Here is a 21,204-nt window from a genome sequence, read left to right on the forward strand (position 1 = left end):
TATTTGTCCAAGGACAAGCCTTCATTACAAAGACTTAACTAGAAATATGTAGCTGTTCTTCTACCCCAGAGCTGGATTTCTGATTCTTGCCAACTCAAGAGAGGGTTCTATGAGCACTAAACTGATCTCATGAAATGAAAAGTGATTCCACCAAGAGTATAATCTGTAAGACCTTAGTGAAGGTCTTCTGGGGTGGAGGGATTAGAGAAAGGGAGGTGAGATGAGAGCATGGGGGACATGGGATCTTTGTACTGTTTTGGGGGCAATCATCTCCCATGCCTAAGGTAATCCTGTATAGATTCACTTGGAGAGGATATTCAAGGGAAACCACATTTTTCTAATCTTCTTCTGCAATTCAATTTTTTTTTTTCGTGCTTTAAAGCAGCAGATTTCTACAAGCAGATATTAAGAGCATGATGAGAGGGAGATGTTCGGTTAAAGGCACAGCCAACTGCTCAAATTCAACATAGGCAGCCCCTGTGGCTGCTGGCCAGTGGGGCCGTGCCTGGCTTCTAGCTCCTTCTTCCAGTCTGCTCCTCTGGGCTAGGATTTTGTGGTTGGTAGAGCAATGCCAGCCTTTCAACACACAGCCAGCAGGGAACCAGGCTGGGTCAGCTCCTGAGTCCTCCCTGTATCTGTTATTATTTTATGTAAAATTGACACAGAATAATTGCACATATTTATGTGTTACAATATAATAATTGGATATAGGCAACAGTATTTTGGGGGCTGACCGTGGCACAGTGCCACCTGTGATGCTGGCATCCCATAACGGAGTGATGGTTCAAGCCTTGGCTGCTCTGCTTCTGATCCAGCTCCTTGCCAATGCACCCAGGAAAGCAGCCGAAAATGGCCCAGGCGCTTGAGCCCCTGCCACCCACGTAGGAGACCCAGACGGGGTTCCTGGCTGCTGGCTTCCGCCTGTCCCAGCCCAACCATTGTAGCACTGAGGAGTGAACCAGTGGATGGAAAATTTCTTTCCTTCTCTGTTTCTTCCTCTCTCTGTCACTCTGCCTTACAAATAAATAAAATCAACCTTTAAAACCAAAAAGGAGAGAATGCTTCAAAAAGTTCATAGAAGGGCCGGCACCGCGGCTCAATAGGCTAATCCTCAGCCTTGCGGCGCCAGCACACCGGGTTCTAGTCCCGGTCGGGGCGCCAGATTCTGTCCCGGTTGCCCCTCTTCCAGGCCAGCTCTCTGCTATGGCCCGGGAGTGCAGTGGAGGATGGCCCAAGTGCTTGGGCCCTGCACCCCATGGGAGACCAGGAGAAGCACCTGGCTCCTGGCTTCGGATCAGCGCGGTGCGTCGGCCGCAGCGTGCCGGCTGCGGCGGCCATTGGAGGGTGAACCAATGGAGAGAGGAAGACCTTTCTCTCTGTCTCTCTCTCTCTCACTGTCCACTCTGCCTGTAAAAAAAAAAGAAAAGAAAAGAAAAGAAAAAGTTCATAGAAAATGGAATTAGAAGATACGTTTATTTTGGTGTGAAGTACCTCCAAGTCCGTGCACAGTGTTTTAATGACACACATGTCCCATTACCTTTTTGAAGTCCCCTGATACACATAAATCACCAAACACATTCAGTTCTGTGGCAGGGAGGACTTAGTTCCTTGCACATTGTGTATGCTTGTTTATGAATTAACAAATGTTTATTGAGCCAATACCAGGAGAGCACAGCGATCAAAAAGCATGAATTCCATAGTTCAATGGCACCCCTGTCCGTTGCAAGCCCAGTGACCTTGGCAAGTTATAAATTCTTCTAAACCTTGGTTTCCTCTGCTGCAGAGGAGGGCTAGCATTAGTTCCTCCTTTGTAGGGGTTGGTAAGGTCAACTGAGATAATGTTGCAAAAATGTTTGTAAAATCAGCCCACAGAAAGACCTTGTGGCTCTTTTATTAGGCAAACTGGCTTGGATTGGCCGTGAGCAAAAGACAAGTTAATTTGCTCTTCTCCTGCCCTCTCTAATCGCATCAGACAGGCCTCATAATGTTCCCTGTCACTCTCCAATAATAACAAGTCCTCTGATCAAGTCTGATGGCCAGAAGAAGTGCAAGTGTCCAATGTGGCAGAATAAACCAGCCTGGGAGCTCTACTGAATTCAGAACTTCTCTCTCTCCAGTGTGCCCCATGCCAGGAAGCCCAGGTGGGAGGAGATGGAGGAGCCAGCTCCCTCCTGCCCTCCTAGCTCCATGTCCTGCCCACTCATTAGCTTTGGTGCCAGATTTCTGCAAAGTCCAGGAGAAAGGAGTTTCCAGCAAAGGGTGTGGTCCTGTAGCAGGCACAGCTGGGCTCTGGCCCTCTGGTGCCAGAAGGGCCTGGCAGATTTTCAAAGCTGGGTCTGTGCTGCTGCCAGGCAGGGTCTCTGACTCCACCACTATTTGCAGGCCTGTATCAGACACCAGCACTTCCTGCCCCTGTCTCTACTCCTCACAGGGACCACTGTCAAACTCTCCTCATGTTTCTCCTGACTCCTTTCTCCCTTGGCCAGAGGTGAGGAGAGACCAGGTCCCTTTTCTGTCCTGTCCTGCTGCGGTTAGGAAATGGCCCTGGTCCCCAGCACAAGCCCAGAGGGAGTGCAGTGCTCTGGTCTCAGTTTCCCTGGGTTTTCACTGATTTTGCTGCCTTCTCCCCTTTCTTCTAGTGCCCTGGTTGGTGCTCAGCGAGATCTTCCCCGGTGGGATTAGAGGACGAGCCATGGCGTTAACTTCTAGCATGAACTGGGGCATCAACCTCCTCATCTCTCTGACATTTTTGACAGTAACTGGTAAGAACCCTTTGTTTCCTGCCAAAGTCTTCTTAGGACAAGTGTCAGGGAAGCACAAGCCCCTGGGAAGCACTGTACTGTGAGCATTTTCACCCACTCGGAAGTCCAGATAATGGCAGTGAACTTGATACCTCCACCACCCAATTCAAGAAGTTCCCAATCTTCACCCATTCATAAACTCACCTGCACACTCTGCCTATCAAATTATTTTAAGTCATATCCCACTTGCAATGTCATTGTGTCTATAAGATTTCAGCCTGGACCTCTACAAGATAAGACATTTAGAGAAACTTGACCACAATATCAAGATCACATCTGGAAAGAGTAATAACCACCCCTCATGATCAAATACCCACTCTGCCTTCAGTCCTCCACTTGTCTCATAATTATGTGGTATACTTTGTTTGAATCATGATTCAAAAACATAATTTACAGTTGATGGATGTGTCTCCTGATGTGTGGCTCTCACGTCCTGCCCCTGCATTTTTACTGGAGAAACTGGGTCATTGGTTCCATAGAATTTTCCAGAATCAGGCCTTACATCTCTCTGTCATTTGTGTTTCCTCTAAGTTGCTGTTTAGATCCAGGGAGAAGCTTGAGAGCTCCTTGCCAGTGACAACGCCTGTGTGTCCACCGTGGGAAGCACCTCAGGCCCGATGGTCTCCACGTTGTGGAGCTGGCCTCCTTGGGTGCTCAATTTCCAGACTCATCATGTTTTTCTCTCTCATTCCTTCTATATTTTTATATAGGGTATTTCCCTAAAGAGAAATATTTTCTCATTAGCTGTTTAGATACCCTTCTGTGTGGATTATATAAAAAAGGCAAGTAAAGTGCAGGAAACTTTCTATTTGCTGGTTTTCAAAATAGTGTGGTAGTCCCCCATCATCTTCCAAAACTAGTCAATGAATTGGCTTTTCTTTTATTCATGTATATATGAGTGTATTTCAAAGTTACACAGAAAAATAGAATTAAAAATAAGTTTATATTGGTGTCCCAATTTTTTTAAATCTATGCAAAATTTTTTCATTAAAATTTCAAGGCAAATCTGAATTATTTAAAAAGTTCATGAAGTTCAAAAATGTTTTTACTAAAGTAAACTTATCTTTTAATTCCTTTCTATTTATTTTTTTAAAAAAGATCTATTTCTTTATTTGAAAGGCAGTTACAGAAAAAGAGAGAAAAAAGAGAGAGAGAGAGAGAGAGAACCTTCCAGCCATTGGCTCAGTCCCCAGAGAGCTTCACTGGCCTAGGCTGAAGCCAACAGCCTGGAATTCCATCTTATCTGGGTCTCCTATGTGGGTGTCAGGGGCCCAAGTACATGAGCCATCTTCTGCTTTCCCAAACACATAAGCAGGGAGTTGGATTGGAACTGGAGCAGGTGGACGTGAACAGACACTCTGATACAGAATGCTGGCATCACAGGTGGTGGCTTAACCTACTGTGCTGCAATGCAGGCTCTTAATTCCATTGTCATGAACTTCTTGAAGTACCTTCATAGAGGTGGTGCATGGAACATGACTACAGTCAATAAAATCCAGACTGAAAATTTCTATGAAAGAAATGACCCAGTTTCTGCATTTCTATCATTTCTATAGCTATAGACATGGATATATATATATATATATATACATATATATAATATGTGTAGTTGATTTTTAAAAGCAGATGTTTACTTAAGAAATGTCTCTATATACATATACATATGTTTATATATACATGCAGATGTATTTAGTGTGGTCACTTTTGTAAATCAACTTTTGGAGTTGTTAATTAAGTATGGTTAGGATTTTTATATACAATTTTCAGATATTTATGCCCTAGATTTCTAGAAATAGCACAAGATTGAAGGAGACAAAGAAACTGGTAATTAGCATTAATCACACCTCTCCTGCTCAGATCACACATATAGATGTGCACCCTTCACCTCACACACACGCACACACACACACACACCACTTCTAAGAAAAATACGAAAGGAAGAATGAAGACGGCAAAGAAACAAGACGGCACGAATCTCCAGGAAGCCTCACAAATATACTGGCTGAGCTAAGGAAGAATGAGGAGCTGCTTGCAAGGGCTCTCTGTTAAATGTCAGCAAAACAGAGCCGATAAAGTCCAGGATGATCGAAAGCCTTTATGTGACATTTCATTGGAATGCTTGACATTCTCTACTCACTTTCAGGAATCAATTTTCTGCACACAAGAGAGAGGCCTCAAAGAGGCAGGGTTCTACTTGGCAACAAGCTCTTGGAAACGAACATTCTGATGCTATTGCAGTTGTAGCCATCCAAGCAGACGGCTCCTGATGGGCCAGTGAGCCCTTCCAGTGGTCACAGCCGGCTGCAGTGCCGCATTCCGCTCAAAGCAAAGCTTTCTGAGCAGGCTCTTTGAAAACCATAGTGCATCCGTCCAAGGAGGGTGACCTGGAGGACGAGGACGTGTCACCCAGGCCGGGAGAGTTCAGGATGTTTGACTTGGACCAGAGGATTCTCAGAGAAGGGGTGGAGGTACATTCAAATATTTGAATGGCTGTCGCGAAGGGGTGGGGAGAGTCGATTCAAAGTGTGTCCTGCCAGGGAACGAAGCAAGGCTTCTGAAAGGCAGGCTTGGGTTCGCCGGAAGAAATCGCTTTTGAACAGAGCAAGCTGCCTCTGTTGGCAGTGAGACGCTCTAGGACAGGCTGCGGTCTCCATTACTGAAAATGACCATACGGCACGAGGACAAGGTTGCTGAGACAGCTTTGGGGTTTCTTCGTTTCTTCGGTTCTGATCTTATGCTCCAGAGCGGGAAGAAGGACCAATCCTATGAATACTTCATTAAGCAATCAGCTGGGGGCAAGACACAGGCACAGGGAGAGGGGAGCTGAATTGAAATTGCCCGAAGCTCTGCAGCCTGTCCCCTCTCCCGGATTCTCACCGCACCACAGCTCACCGACAAGTTGTTACCCTGCTTCTGTCCTTCCACACAGCCCTGACGAAAACTCAGGCAGTTCTCCTGCTTGACCAACTATGATTTGTGGCTCTTCTGTTAGGGCTACTTGCAAATCTTGTCTGCAGTTGGGTAGAGCCTATATTCATAAAGAGCCAGCTTCTTTCTCAATACCACTGCCACATTGAACTTCCTGGTGCTGAGCCAAGGGCCAGCACAATGCATATTGCTGACTCAAGGGCACGGGGCCACTTTTTACCAATTAACGTACCTTGACCTTGACCAGTGACTACAATGGAACTGTATGAGTATCTCTGTCTAGAAGTGGCAAGAGACACAGCTAGATCTAGAGGATCCTCCTTTTTGCAGATGAATCTTAGCAAGTTGGTGCCTTTTCTCAGATCCATTAACACTGGTTTTCTCTGGACCCAGCAGGAAACATTACAAATACACTGTCAGCTATGAAAAAAGGATGAAATAGTGCCAGCATAAAATGATTCAGTCAAATAAGAGCAAAGGAGGGTGAGGTCATGCCAAGAAAAGTCGATCTGTAGAAAGATGCCATTAAAAGTTTTTGTTACGGAATAGAAATCAAATTGTTCCAGCGACGATTCCCAAGAGGGGCAATGAGAAGGCTGAGAAGAAATATTTTACCTTCTTCATTGTGATTTCCAGTTGTTGGAGAGTCCTTTTTTGCAATGAGCAGGTGCTTCTTTATATTAATAAAGATACATTACCATTTTGAAAAATAAAGACACACCCATCAAGATGATAGCATTGGGTTTATTTATTTTTAAAGATGTATTTATCTATGTGAAAGGCAGAGTGACAGAGGGAGAGGGAGAGACAGAGAGATCTTCCATCCACTAGTTTACTCTCCAAATGGCCACTACAAGCAAGGAGAAGGCCAGGTTGAAGTCACGAGCCAGGATCTCCATCCTGGTCTCCCATGTGGGTACAGGGACCCACGTACTTGGGCCATCATCGGCTGCCTCCCAGGTGTATTAGCAGGAAGCTGGATCAGAATTGCAGAGCAACCAGGCACTCTGATATAGGAAGTGGGCATGCCAAAAGGCAACTTAACTTGCTGTGTCACAATGCCTGCCCTGGAACTGGGCTTAAATTGCGACGGTTGCAAAGCTCCAATTTATTTTACTAGAGAAATGTGGGGCCATTTGTAAGCATGAAACTTTCAGCATGGGCCAAGTTTTAAGAAGATTTTATTTACTTATTTTTATTTATTTGACAGCTGGATAGACAGACAGTTCCCATCTGTTGGTTCACTCCTCCCACGCCCTGTAATGGCCTGGGCCAGGAGTCAAAATTAGGAGCTGGGAACTTAATCCAGGATTCTCTAGTGAGTGACAGGAAGCCATCTACTCGAGCCATCACTTGCTGGAATTGGGAACAGAGTCGGAGTTTGAACCCAAGCACTCTGATAAGGGATTCAGGCGTCCCAAGTGGTACCTTAACTGCTACAATAAACACTTGCCCCAAGAGCTGGCTAAATTTTTAATTCATGCTTCCTATTTTCCCAGCATGTTTGAAAACGCTTCCTGGTTGTTAGGAGCGGCTGTTTAGGAATGGCATCAAAGAAACAGAAAACACGTTTCTAATCAATTTCTTTTATCCTTTATAGATCTCATTGGCCTGCCGTGGGTGTGCTTTATATACACAATCATGAGTCTGGCATCCCTGGCTTTTGTTGTTGTGTTTATCCCTCAGACGAAGGGACGCTCTTTGGAACAAATATCAATGGAGCTAGCAAAAGCGTAAGTATTATGTGCATCGGTCTCTGAGTAATTGTTGTGAGTCAGTTTTTCTCTACTCCTAAGCACTAAGACCTGCAATTCTTTTAGGATACTCCTTTTGCTGTAAGACCATGTCCCAATACATAATTGCAGTTTCCTTGCCTTCTCTTTAATTTGGGTGATTCAGTTAAGGGAGCCAAGTACCAATGCCTTCCAATTAGTGAACCTTGTGGAATTCTTTTTGGTGACAGTCACAGAACCTTCTCTCTAAGAACTTTCCTTTCTATGGGGTTTTGTGCAGGTCCTGGAATGTTTGCTCACCATGGGCTTCAGCCCTTCCATCTTTATGAGACTTATGGGTCTTTGAGCTCCAAACACTTGTTTGGGTTCTGATAAACAGAAAAACCCTTGAGACTAAACATCTACTATTACTTTAAATATCACATTCAAGGCAATTTTAAGAAAGATAAAGAGTTTCTTATATGAATAGGCATTTAGAAAGCTGATTATATAAATTTCACATGGTGAGACTGTTGAAACAATTTAACTTAGAGGAGGCCCTGTTAGTAGCAAACCTCATGGTGCTAACTACCACAAAAGATGGCCTGGGGGCAGGGGAGGAAGAAGCATTAGGAATGAAGAACCTGTTACTCTTCCTCGGATTAAATCATTACACTTGTGAAGTGTAGGGACGCTTACTCTTGTGTCTTAGTATAATAATAGGAGGAATGTACATTTTTACAGTTTGCAATTTTCTTTTAAATGTACTTTAGTGGGCATTGTGGTGCAGTGGGTTAGGCCACCATTTGAGATGCCTGCATCTCCCACTGAAGTGCCTGGTTCAAGTCCCAGCTATCCTGCTTCCAATCTAGCTTTCTGGCAGTGCATCTGGAAAGGCAGTGGATCATGGCCCAGTTATTTGGGTTCCTACCACCCCTGTAGGAGACCTACATGGAGCTCCTGGCTCTTGGCTTTGGTCCAGCCCAGCCCCAACTGTTGTGGGCATTTGGAGAGTGAACCAATGGATGGAAGATATCTCATCTCTCTCTCTCTCCCCCTGCTCCCCTTTTACTCTCTCATTTGCCTTTCAAATAAATAATTTAAAAGTAAAGCTACTTTCAAAATAAATGGTTATAGAAGTTGTGGGCAGTGTAATTGTCCAGCTTTTATCTGAAGGAAGAATAAATGTGAAAAATGAATTGAGGGTAGATATATGTTTGTGTCTATGTATTTATACAGTCCAAGCTATTGATCCTGCTTTAGTGGGGGTATAGAAAGTAGGAGTGTGGAAAAGTTTCACTTTGTGCCTTTGCACTTTTATTTTATTTATTTATTTTTATTATTATTATTTTTTTTGACAGGCAGAGTGGACAGTGAGAGAGAGAGACAGAGAGAAAGGTCTTCCTTTGCCGTTGGTTCACCCTCCAATGGCCGCCGCGGCCGGCGCGCTGCGGCCGGCGCACTGCGCTGATCCGATGGCAGGAGCCAGGAGCCAGGTGCTTTTCCTGGTCTCCCATGGGGTGCAGGGCCCAAGCACCTGGGCCATCCTCCACTGCACTCCCTGGCCACAGCAGAGAGCTAGCCTGGAAGAGGGGCAACCGGGACAGAATCCGGCGCCCCGACCAGGACTAGAACCCGGTGTGCCGGCGCCGCTAGGCAGAGGATTAGCCTAGTGAGCTGCGGCGCCGGCCCGCCTTTGCACTTTTAAATAGTTGAAAGTTTTGACATATTTTGCTTTAGTAATCAGAAAAGGTTTCTCTTAATTTAAATCATAAATTAAATATCAAATTGTAGGGATAAATGAACCTTCATTTGTTTAAAAAAACATGAAAATGACCCATTTACAAGGAGAAATCGAATTGTCAGGAAGACTGCATATGCTGTTGGCCTGACAGGTGCATTGCCTGTCCTTATGCAAGTGGAAGCCACGTGACTGGATTTCTTGGCTAAGCTTTCTTGGCTAAGAACCAGGTTCTTAATTACAAATACTTGATTTGAATGATGAATGGCATTAGATCTCGATAGCTCAATGCATCCATCAGGAAGCTGGAAACATTCCTGAGATTTAGGCCTTTTCCAGAGCCAAAAGGCCAGCACATGGTTGACTTCCAACTCTCTTAGTCTACCTTCATTTCTCATCCCTGCCTGCATCTGCCTCCTGTCAGTTATCTATTGCTGCATAACAAACCAGCCCCGATGGAGGGCTTGAACACCAACCATTAACCATTTCCACAGTTCAGTATCATGGTTGATTGGTACCTCTGCTCTGTTCACTTAGACTCACTCAGGTGGCTGGATGGGCAGTTGGACTGAAAGGCCTATGGCCACATAGGACCTGACCACACAAGTGGTGGCAGGTGCGGGTGGTCAGTGGGGCTTCCGATCCTCCTCCATGTGGCTTCTCATCCTTCTGGAATTCACACATCACTTTCACTGCTTTCTATTGCCAGCCCAAGGTCCATGGCCAGCTTGGATCCAAGGATCATAGAAACAGACAGTATCTTGGTGGAGTGAGAGGCAAAGAATCTGCATTTAAACAACCTACTATTTCTAGAAATTCTTTTAGTTCCTACGTATAATCACCCCTGCTTCCCCTCCTTCCTCATTGATTCTTGCCTCTCCCTCTATGGGAGTATCAGAAAGATCATGGAGGTGTCGGCATTGTGGTGCAGCGACTTAAGCTGCCACCTGTGATGCTGACATCACTGGTTTGAGTCCAGGCTGTTCCAGTTTGGATCCACCGCCCTGCTAATGCGCCTGGGAAAGCAGCAGAAGTTGGCCCAAGTGCTTGTGTTCCTGCCACCCACATGGGAGACCCTGATGGATTTCCAGTCTCCTGGCTTTGGCTTGGCCCAGCTTCACTTTGTGGCCATTTGGGGAGTAAACCAGTGGATGAAACATCTGTGTGTGTGTGTCACTTTCAGATAAATAAAATAAATCTTAAAAAAAAAAAAAACTTAGAAAATTCATGGGAAAATGGCTTTAGAAGATAAAATTATTTTGGTGTAAAACATTTTTGAAATCTTTGCTTAGTTTTTTGATAACACACATTTTCCATGAACTCTTTGAGAATCCCTCATATGGATGGATTTCATGTTTTTGACAAGAAAATAACTAGCTTCTCATGAACTTTTTGAGGTACCCTCATATTACTGTATTTTAACTGTCTTTGGAAACTCAGCCCTCCATCAAAATACCTTAAGAGTCATGTCAAGTCCTCATCCTTGGATCCCTAAGCAAGTCTAATCCTAGAAAGCATTCCTCTCTCTCTTGGATTTTTAATATTCACTAGTGTCATTTTCTCCTATAATTCCTTACCAACTCATGTGGTTTCACCTTCTTAACTGAGAAAGCTTTGTTTCTAGGAGGGCTCTCTGCCATTATCTTCCTTATGTAAACTCTACAGTACCTAGCTTCATATTGATCCCTGTACATGACTTAAAGTATCTGCCATTTGATGCGGTAACTTGTGGACAGAGCCAACACAGAATTCATTGTGTGCAGGGATTGGATCTGAGGGTATAAACCTCATGTCCCACATGATAGATAACAGGATAAAATCCACAGGCTTGGAACCATAGGTCATTGGCTGTGGTTTATTCTATGGTTTAACACAATCAGTGCAATCAGAGGAAGTGTGTGAAGAGAAGCACACAGGCTATGCTATTTCACTCTTTTGCCCACTACTTTGAGTTTATTTATTCAACCCTTTGTTGACATCTGCTATGTGCTAGGTACTGGACTAAGAAAGAACTGAAGGCATAGGAGACATAAAACTCCTACCTTCCTTAACTTTAGGAAGTAGAGCAAGTCAAACCACTACAATACACTGTTGGATAATACAAAGGCAGCTTGCCTGTTTTGGAAGAGTTTGTTCTGTGACTTCTTCCTGAAAGAGATAATGTCAGAGTTGAATTGTGCAGGAGTTATCTGGGTAAGAAAGGTATGTAGGGGTTAGGGAGGGGGTTGTCACACACAGAGGCCAGGACTTTCAGTGGTATGGTATGGAATTACATGGTTTTGTCTGGGGATTGAGAGATAAGCCTAGGGCAAAAGGCAGTCAGGAAAGTAGTCTACCTTGACAGGAAATTCAGATTTTGTATTGAAGGCAGGGAGCATGTTTCAAGTAATAGAGCAGGGAATAGAGCGAGCAGAGTCCAGAAGAAATGCCCTGGTGAAACAGGAGGAAGGAAAGGAGTTGCTAAATAACAGACTTGCGTGGAGGCCATGGGAGGAATCAAACTGGAAACCGTGAGTCTGGCTGTGCTGCTGGGATAAAGCTCACCACATTTGGAGTCACACTGGAAAAGACACTGGAGAGAACCAACCCAGTATACAATGGTGACATTCACCAAATACAGACATGGGGGAGAGGAGCAGGTTTGGCAGTGGAATCTCGTGGGGCGGGAAGGATGCTGATGGGTTTGGTTTGGACCAATCACATTTGAGGTACCTAAGGAACCTGTAAATGGAAGAGACAGAGGGCAAGCATTCACTGGGATTTGGAACTTAGAAGGTGGTTCTGTGTGGGAGCTGGAGATTTGGTGTTCAACATGTGGGTATGCGGGATGGAAGCAGGGGCAGATTCATGTCTTGTGGGGTCTAAGCTTTTGAGGGCCCCATCTCAGAAAAATAATGCAAACTATAAATGTAAAATTGGGCATGACTGTGTGGAAACACATGGAGGAGCTATGCAGGTGAGGGTCTCTGCTGTGTAACTTTCACTGGTTTCATGGTAAACTCATCTTCCTGTATATGCACTTTTAACTATTTTATTTTAAAGGTTTATTTGGAAGGCAGAGTGACAGAGAGAGGGGCAAAGACAAAGAGAGATCTTCCATTTGCTGGTTCACTCTTCAATGTCCATAATGGCCAAGGCAGGGCCAGGCAGTAACCAGGAGCCAGAAACTCCATTTAGGTCTCCTGGGTGTATGGCAGAAACCCAAACATTTGGCCATTTGTCCAGGCACATCAGTAGGAAGCTGAATTAGAAGTGTGGAACCAAGAACCAAGTACTTTTTTTTTTTTTAGAGAGAGAGATTCATTTATTTATTTGAGAGGTAGAGTTATAGACAGAGAAAGGCAGAGACACAGAGAAAGGTCTTCCATCTGCTGGTTCACTCCCCAAATGACCACAATGGCCAGAGCTGGGCTGACCCAAAGCCAGGAGCCAGGAGGTTCTTTCGGGTCTCCCACATGGGTGCAGGGTCCCAAGCACTTAGACTATCTTCCACTGCTTTCCAAGGTCACCAGCAGAGAGCTGGATTGGAAATGGAGCAGCCAGCACACAAACCAGTGCCCACAGGGGATGCTGGTGCCGCAGGAGGAGGCTTAGCCTACTAAGGCACGTTGCTGGCCCTGCAACCAGGTACTTTAAAATAAATCTTTGTTTAAATTCCTGTGAACAACGCCAGCTCAACAACTGAGGAAAGGAGACAGTAGTATGGTGTTCCTATCTGAATGAATTACTACAGTTGCTTGATGAACCAAGCAAAGGACCTATTTAACTATCAGTCACTGTTGTAGTCTAAAAAAGCCCAACTTGCAAGCAGAATGTTTTGTAGGAGTTAAGATTTTAAACCTTTCAGATTTACTTTTTATATGGGGTTGTTAGAACATTGTCGATTGCAAACCAAATGAAAATCTGAAGGCAGAACTTAAGGAAATAGAATCTTTCTATCCAGCAGGGTTCCAGAATAAGCCATTCCTTAAGAACATGATTTGGAAAGCTAAAACTCAACAAACCTTATTAATTAGAATTTGGGCAGGAAAAGAATCTGCCTAAATTAGTAAATTTGTGACTGATGAAATGTTTTTGAAAGAATCACATTTCTGTTAGTTTTGAGTCATGCAATTACTCAAACTTAAATCCAGACACTCTCCAAGAAAGTTACAAACTACAAATTAGGAGCGGACCGAAAACTCAAATGTACTGTCCACCCCTAAATAGGCTATGTGAGCCCTGCAAAGTTGATGGTGAAGAAAAAAAATTGTGTAGATAATGGCATTGGTGCAGAGAACGATGAAAAACAAGCAGGAAAACCAACTTTGCATTTAAGCTCATTTATAGCAGCAGCAGTACCTAGGCGTGCATTGTGGCGATCAGTGCAGAGGGCAGAATTTTACAATCTCGGTGAACTCCCATTTATGCAATGCTGGAGAACCTGTGGCTTTTTCTGGCTTGAAGAAGCAGGTTGGCAAGGACTTTTAAAATGCAAATGTAAGCAGACTCATTATGTAAATTGACCAAATATATATATATATAAAGCATATATGTTAAATAAGGCTCCCTGGAGAGAAGTGTCACAGACGAAAAAATAAACAAATAAAACAAATGTAATACTGACAAGTTATCAAATTAGCTAAGGAAATGTGAGGTAATGGAAACTCCATGGAAATTGCTGGTGCATAGAAGCAGAAGTGAACTTGAAGACTGAGGAAGGGCACTACTGAGTTAAGGCGTCTTTAGGAATTTAGAAGTGAATATAACCATGAATCAAATTGTGCTACCACGGAAACAGTACTGATGCATAAATCCCAACAAGTTTTTTCCAAGGCCTAAGCAAGGAAACTTTATAGTATCAGGTTAACTTCAAGTTTGCTACTATACATTGCTTAGCATTTGCCTTTCTCTTATTTGGAGTTGAATTCTCCCCCCCCGCACCCACCCTATTTCTACAAAGCTGAGAAAACATTCTTCCAAGAATGTTAGGTTTCTTATAAAATAAACAGTGATTCAGCTGAGAGGTCAGAAAAGATTTCGGCAGTAATGTAACTTGAAAAGACTTGACTTTGAACTTCTGCCCTGCCAGCTACAAACTTGAAATGAGATGCTCACTATATTTGCTATTTCAGCTGTGATTTTATTTGCTCTTTCCCCCAGTTGAAGTGGAAACAGAGAATACAAACAAGTCAATTTTTCTTGTAAATATTTCAGCTCTGGGGTTTCCCCACTTTTAGCAGTTAATTTGATGTGGCCATTCCTTCCTTCATTCAAGTTTACTTTATTATAAATTATTGAACATTCATGATGTACCAGGCACTGAGCTAGATGTTATAACAGTATCATTGAGAAAAATCATCATGAAAATTAAGATATTCTTGTTATATATTGACTGGGGGACTAATATTTATTTGAGAGAGAGAAACAGAGAAGATTGCGCCAGGCAAGGCTGAAACAGGGAGGCAGGAACTCAATCTAGGTCTTCGACATGGATGGCAGGCACCGATTTAGTTGAGCCATCCCCTGCTGCCTTCCAGGGTCTGCATTAGCAGGAAGCGTGAGTCAGGTGACAGAGCTGGGGCTGAACCCAAGCAGTCCGACATGGAACATCAGCATCTTGGGCACTAGGCTAAATGCCTGCTGGGGTGCTACTATGGATTGGGAGACCCGAGGTTATTTAGAGACAATATTTAAGATAAAATCTGAGAAGATAGGAGGAAAACAGACACAACAGTGAGTGCAAGACTAACTTGGAAGCACACTTAACTGTTCCAGGAACAGAAAATTCCGGAAGGGGTAGTCTTTGGGAGTAAGTTGGAAAGCAGGTGGAGACTAGACGGTAGGGCTTTGCAGCCTGAGGAGTTTGGGTTTCATTCTCAGTGCAATTGGAAGCTACTCAAGTACTGAAGTAGGGCTATGGTAATGATGTGACCTATATTTTACGGAATGTCCTAGTAGGCCTGCAGTCACTTAGTCTCATTTTCCATCGTGGTCACTGACCTCGTGACCCTCAATGCTGCCTGGCAATCATCAAGACCCTGGCCCACTAACTCTGCCCCTCTCTTAACACAGCTCAAGACCCCCCTCTCTCCGGAAGGATCACCTCCTCACTCCCTGTTGATGGTCTTTGACTTCACTGAGAAAGTGGACACAAAGAGCAGTGACCTTCCATCACCTTCCGTATCAACCCACACAGCAGAGTCTGCATCCAAATTCACTAACCTCCCCCAGGTTCTACGTATCGCCTCTGCCATTCCAGTGCCTTTGGGCCCTCTCCCCTCTCCAGCGCGCGCTCCAACATCTTCCCTTTCCCTCTTGCATTATCTGTATTTTTGCCTCTATTTATCAGCACAAACACCTGCAATGATTCTTTCCCCATCTCTCTCTTTTTTTAAAGATTCTGTTTGCTTAACTTTATTTTTTAAAGATTTATTTATTTATTTGAAAGGCAGAGTTACACAGAGAGAGAAGGAGAGGCAGAGAGAGAGAGGTCCTCGATCTGCTGGTTCACTTCCCCAAATGGCTGCAATGGCCGGAGCTGTGCCGATCCGAAGCCAGGAGCCAGGAGCTTCTTCTGGGTCTCCCATGTGGGTGCAGGGGCCCAAGGACTTGGGTCATCCTCCACTGCTTTCCCAGGCCACAGCAGAGCTGGATCAGAAGTAGAGCAGCCGGGACCCACACCAGCACCCATATGAGATGCCAGCACTGCAGGCGGCAGCTTTACCTGCTATGCCACAGCTCTGCCCCCCCCCCCCCGCCCCCTTAAGCTCTTTTGGTGCCATTTTTCACTCCACCTCTTGCCCTGTTGCTCTTCTGGAGTTGACAGCCAAGTCCTTCTGGAAGAATTGTCTCTACTCTCTGTCATCAGTTTCACTGTCCCTCTTCTCTCATGAACCTTGGGCCACCACCTCCGAAATTGCTAACATCCGGGTCACCTCCACATTGGTAAGCCCAATGGCCAATTCATTCCTCACTACACTGAACCCAGCATTCCTAAAGTACTTGCTTCACTGCCTTTAGGAGTCTCACTTCCTGGCTATCTCCTACCTTACCAGACTCTCCTCTTAAGCTAGTCCCACCAGCTAATTCCATCTTATCTCTTTTAACCTACTCTATTATTTTGAAACTGATGTGCCTCTGATCACTTCTCTGTCACCCTCACTGGCTCCTGGAGCAATGTCATGGCTTTTGTGTACCTACATGCCAGTGACTCTGAAACTTACATCTCTAGCTTAGATCTCTCTCCTCAATTTGAGGCTTTCCTACATTTAATTGCTTACATGTTTCAATGTTGAACAGATATTTCAGGGTTGGCATGTCCTAAATTGAACAGTGATGTTCCCACACCCATTCTACTCAGTTTCACCTGTCACAGTTGGTGTCAATATTGTCCTTTTACTTGCTGTGGCCATAAACCTTGCCTTTGAGTCTTCCCTGATCCTCTCTGACACCCCATATTTGAGCTATCTGGAAGTTGTGTGGGTTCTTAGTTCAAAATACCTATCTGAGCCTGACCACCTTCGCTACTACACTTCATGGCACTGCTTCACTGCCATGAATGATTTCTCCTGTATCACTGGTACCAACCACCTGTCTGGTGCCCGTTTCCTCCCTTCTACTCCTCCAGTGTATACTCTATGCAGCAGCCAGAGTAGTCCTGTAAATGTGACCTCGCCATTCCTTTGCTCTAATCATCTGGTGGCTCTCCATCCAGAGTAAAAACATTGTGATAGCCTTAAGCCATACACTTCCTATTACTTCCCGGTTTTACAAACATAGCAGATATGCTGAAGAGTAAGGGTCTTTCCACCTGTCTTCTCCATCTAGAAGTATATGTCCCTGCATACCCACCAGTCTGTTCCACTGCCTTCATACTTTCCCTGTCACCCTATTTAAACCCACACGGGTATTATGAGATCACTTAGAGCAGACAGAGAAAGGGATGAGGTACAACCCTAGATTATGCCAACATTTCAAGTCCAGCAGAGGAGATAGAATACCAAGAGTGCCTGAAAAGGAGCCAACAGTGAAGCCAGAGAAGAGTCAGAACAGGGATCACTGAAGGCCAGAAAGTGTTCCCAGATGGTGGGGCTGGCGTGGCCAGCTACAGAGGAGGAAGTGACCACAGGCCTGGCCGCCACTTCTCAGTGGACAGCACACAGATGACTGAGAGGCTGGAGCATGATGTGAAGATGTCAGCTTTAGGCTCCTCCAGTGCCCAGTTGTCGCTTCCTTTCCTTCCCTGCTTAATTCCATGTCCAACTCCAAGGTCAGCCTTAGCATACTTGCTTCTCCTTTTCTCTCTCTGCAGCATTTAGGCAAACTTAAACTCTGATTAAAACTCTAATTTTATCCCTCCCTCTGAGGAGCTAGCTAAATGAGCTGAGATACACACAACTATGTTGACCAGGCTTGTTTAAAACTGAAGAATGCAAATCTCAGGCAGATGTCTAGAAATACCCTGTAATCTCCCTCACTTCCCTGGTGAGCCGTCCTGCCGGCTTTTCCAAGCGATTGCTTCACATCTATACCATCTCCCATGACCTCACACCTCATCCTCCAGGGCACCAACAGCACCCTCTTCTATGGGATTACAGTCGCACACCCAGCAACAGCATTTCCCATCACAAACAAAACCAACCGCTTTACTGGACTTCAAATTCCCTCCAGGTACCTTCCCTGCTCCCACTCTTCAGTTCTTCAGAACTTTTTAAAATTTATTTTAAAGTCAGAGTTAGAGAGGAGAGGCAGAGAGAGGTCTTCCATCCTCTGGTTCACTCTCCAGTTGGCTGCCAACGGCTGAAGCTGTGCCGATCTGAAGCCAGGAGCTTCCTCCAGGTCTCCCACGTGGGTGCAGGGGCCCAAAGACGGGCCATCTTCTACTGCTTTCCCAGGCCATAGCAGAGCTGGATAGGAAGTGGAGCAGCTGGACTTGAACTGGCGCCCATATGGGATGCCAGCACTACAGGTAGTGTCTCTACCCGCTACATCGCAGTGCTGGCCCCCAGAATTCTTAACATGGTTTCCTCCCTCACTTCATTCTAGTTTCTGATCAAAGGTCACCTCTAGATATGCAACCTCAAGTCACTCCTTTTCCCTTTCCTGGCTTTCTGCATTAGCATTTCTCCTCCTTTATTTAAACACATATTTGTTGTCTCCCCTAGTAAAAATGTAAGCTCCTTGAGAGCAAAATCTCTCTTCATGCTGTCCACATCGCTTACCAGAGCATGGAACATTGCAGTCACTCACTTGAGTAAACCACAGTGAGAGAGATCTGAAATGGAAAGAAAGTTCAAAGATGGCATTTCTCTTTTCAAAAAATAAAGACAAGGGCTGGCGCTGTGGCATGGTAGGCTAATCCTCTGCCTGTCCCAAATGCTTGGGCTCCCGTATCCACGTGGGAGATCCAGAAAAAGCTCCAGGTTCTTGGCTTCAGATGGCCCAACTCCGGCCATTGTGGCCATTTGGGGAGTGAATAAGCAGATGGAAAACATTTCTGTCTGTCCATAACTCTACCTCTCAAAATCTTAAAAAAAAAAAAAAATTAAAGGTAAAATACTATAGCACTATGCATGCTGATTAGTGTATAATGTTGTGGAAAAGAATTTGTCAATACAGGCATGAAGGAATAATGCAGAGCAGGGTATATAGATGAAACACAGGCCTATCAGTAGAGTGTGAGAAATGGAAATGTTGAAATAGGAATCCTACTTGGAATTCTTCCCTAGAGAAGAGAGCTGTGGTTGTGTTCTAAGAAGTCAACTGCCAGAACCTTTGTGACATTGACCAAAGTTCTGTGGTTTACTGAACTTTGTGACACATCAAGACTTTGCAATAAAAATGTCTTTTGGATGGCTAAAACATTAAAACCCAAGGTGATTTTGCAAATAACTGCCTGCACATTTTCATTCAAATAATGTAAACTAAGAATGACATTTTCATTAGTGCCTCTTTCTCTTTTAGGAACTATGTGAAAAACAACATTTGTTTTATGAATCATCACCAAGAAGAATTAGTGCCAACACAGCTTCAAAAAGGAAAACTCCAAGAGCAGCTCTTAGGAGTGTAAAAAGCTGTATGGCTGGACATCCACGGCAGACTTCCCCAGTCCTGGGAGCCTTGGAGTGCTGACACAGCTCAAGAACATGCAGCAGGAGGTCTTGATACTGGAACCTATGTGCCACTCGTGTTTCCTCTTCTGTGGCATCGAGCTAGCTTTAGGGTCTTCCTGAAATTAGAAACACAACCTTTAATCCCCTCTTCACCAAAAGGTGGATGAAGTACAAGATTCTAAGTGATCTCTTTCTTATTCTGAGCACGAAATCAGGTAAAATATATACACATATATTGGCTGGTTCAATACTTTTTCACAGAGCAGCCTTGGTGAGATGAGGTCCTGGAGATATGATCAACCTTTGCCTTAAGCTATGTATTTATGGAAGCCAGTTGCCTATTTATTATTATTCAGACACAGTATGTGTGGACACGAGCTTAGTTTTTGCCTACTATAAGACACTCCTTGCACTGGGTCTTGTGTGACAAAAAACCAGGACACACAATGTGGAAAATTTAATTGCACATATACTCTAGATTAGGACAGGGTACTAGTGAGGGTCCTAGCGATAATATAGTTACAGTTCAGTGAGTACAGATTATATAGCTTATGAGTCATGAAGTATGCAAAATAATCTACTTTTATCAATTTCATGTAAATATTGTAAAATATTAGATGAAAGAATTCTGCAAGCTAAAAATCAGCATCTTTCCATTTTTTATGAACAGAAAGGACAATTTAAAAATCCTGGGACCATATTTATTTAGAAATAGCTGTTAATAAAATGGAGTCAGACTATTTATCCAAATGTCTAAGCAAGCAATTAGGTTTAAGTTATTAAATCAAGCCAATAAAACTTCTCTTTGTAAGATTGTCATGTTAACTTATAGCAATTTCTAGTTTCCTGGAATTCTTCAGTCTTCAGGAATAACCTCTACCTCAGGTTATGGCACACAGGCTATAGTTAATGCTTTCAGATGACTGAGGACATATCTTCATATTATTTTATGTGATGAAAGAGAGAGATGGCTGACTGTACCAGCAATTTTGGTTTTCACCTGTATGATGGACGGCTCTCATCTGCATTCCTCCAGCTGAATTGAGACATTTTACCAAAATTATTTGGATATGACAGAAAATACATAATAAAAAATTTTGAACATTTTGACTACTTGATCACCCATTAAATTACTAATTTATTACAAGGTATGAAAGACACACCAAAAACTTGAAAAAAAGAAAACCTAACTTGAAAGATTTTAAAAAATTCAATTAGCGTGAAGAAAAAAGAATCCCAAGAAAGAGGCAAAACCCTTTTATTTAGCTGTAATTTTCCTACTGGCTCCTGACAAATTGTCCCAATTTGACTACAAGAATACATGGCTACTATGTTCCTTATAACAGTGGAAAGATCGTAAATCTGTGTAAGCAATAGTGAAACTAATATCAGAGACTCAGGAGACTGACAATAAAAGCCCTGGCCCTAAAATAATGATTAAATTAACAGGGGCAGGCGCGCATGCGCGCGCACACACACACACACAAGGAAAGGAGATCTGAGATCTGAATTCTATCGTAGTACATTCTGTATACAAGTTACAGTTTGTAAGATTTTGTTTTGGAAAGAAAAGGGAAAGTGTGTTCTGCAGAGGATCAATTTAGGAAGCTTAAAGTAATTTTTATCAGAAATGTTTTTTTTTTAAATCAAGACAAGAGATCAGTATCAAATTTTCTTTCTTTGCTAAGCATCACAAACTATATTTAACAAAAGAGTTCCATGTGTTCACTCTGAATTTCAAACACTATAGGTACATACCTTAGCTATTTCTTGGTTTAGCCATTTTTTGAAAATGGACATGAAATTATTATAAGCCTAGTTGGTTTCTTAGTAGTGACTTCAACCTCAGTATCTTAATCACTGTTTTTCTCTTATTATCCCCAGTCTGTAACTAAACAATTTAGTCTTCAAACTAATTTTCATCCGAC

General features: G+C 43.7%; 1 protein-coding gene across 1 annotated transcript in view; it reads left to right on the forward strand.

Moving 5' to 3' along the window:
- Positions 1-20,386, forward strand: part of SLC2A12 (solute carrier family 2 member 12) — a 59,779-nt gene extending 39,393 nt beyond the window's left edge. Inside the window, 4 exon segments of the mRNA XM_002714749.5 lie at positions 2,640-2,762; positions 7,330-7,462; positions 19,128-19,224; positions 19,226-20,386. Coding sequence (XP_002714795.3) covers positions 2,640-2,762; positions 7,330-7,462; positions 19,128-19,224; positions 19,226-19,396 — 524 coding nt within the window. The 3' untranslated portion in view covers positions 19,397-20,386.
- The last annotated feature ends 818 nt before the right edge of the window (positions 20,387-21,204 follow it).

This window comes from Oryctolagus cuniculus, chromosome 5 (assembly GCF_964237555.1).
Source record: "Oryctolagus cuniculus chromosome 5, mOryCun1.1, whole genome shotgun sequence".
NCBI classification, from domain to species: domain Eukaryota; kingdom Metazoa; phylum Chordata; class Mammalia; order Lagomorpha; family Leporidae; genus Oryctolagus; species Oryctolagus cuniculus.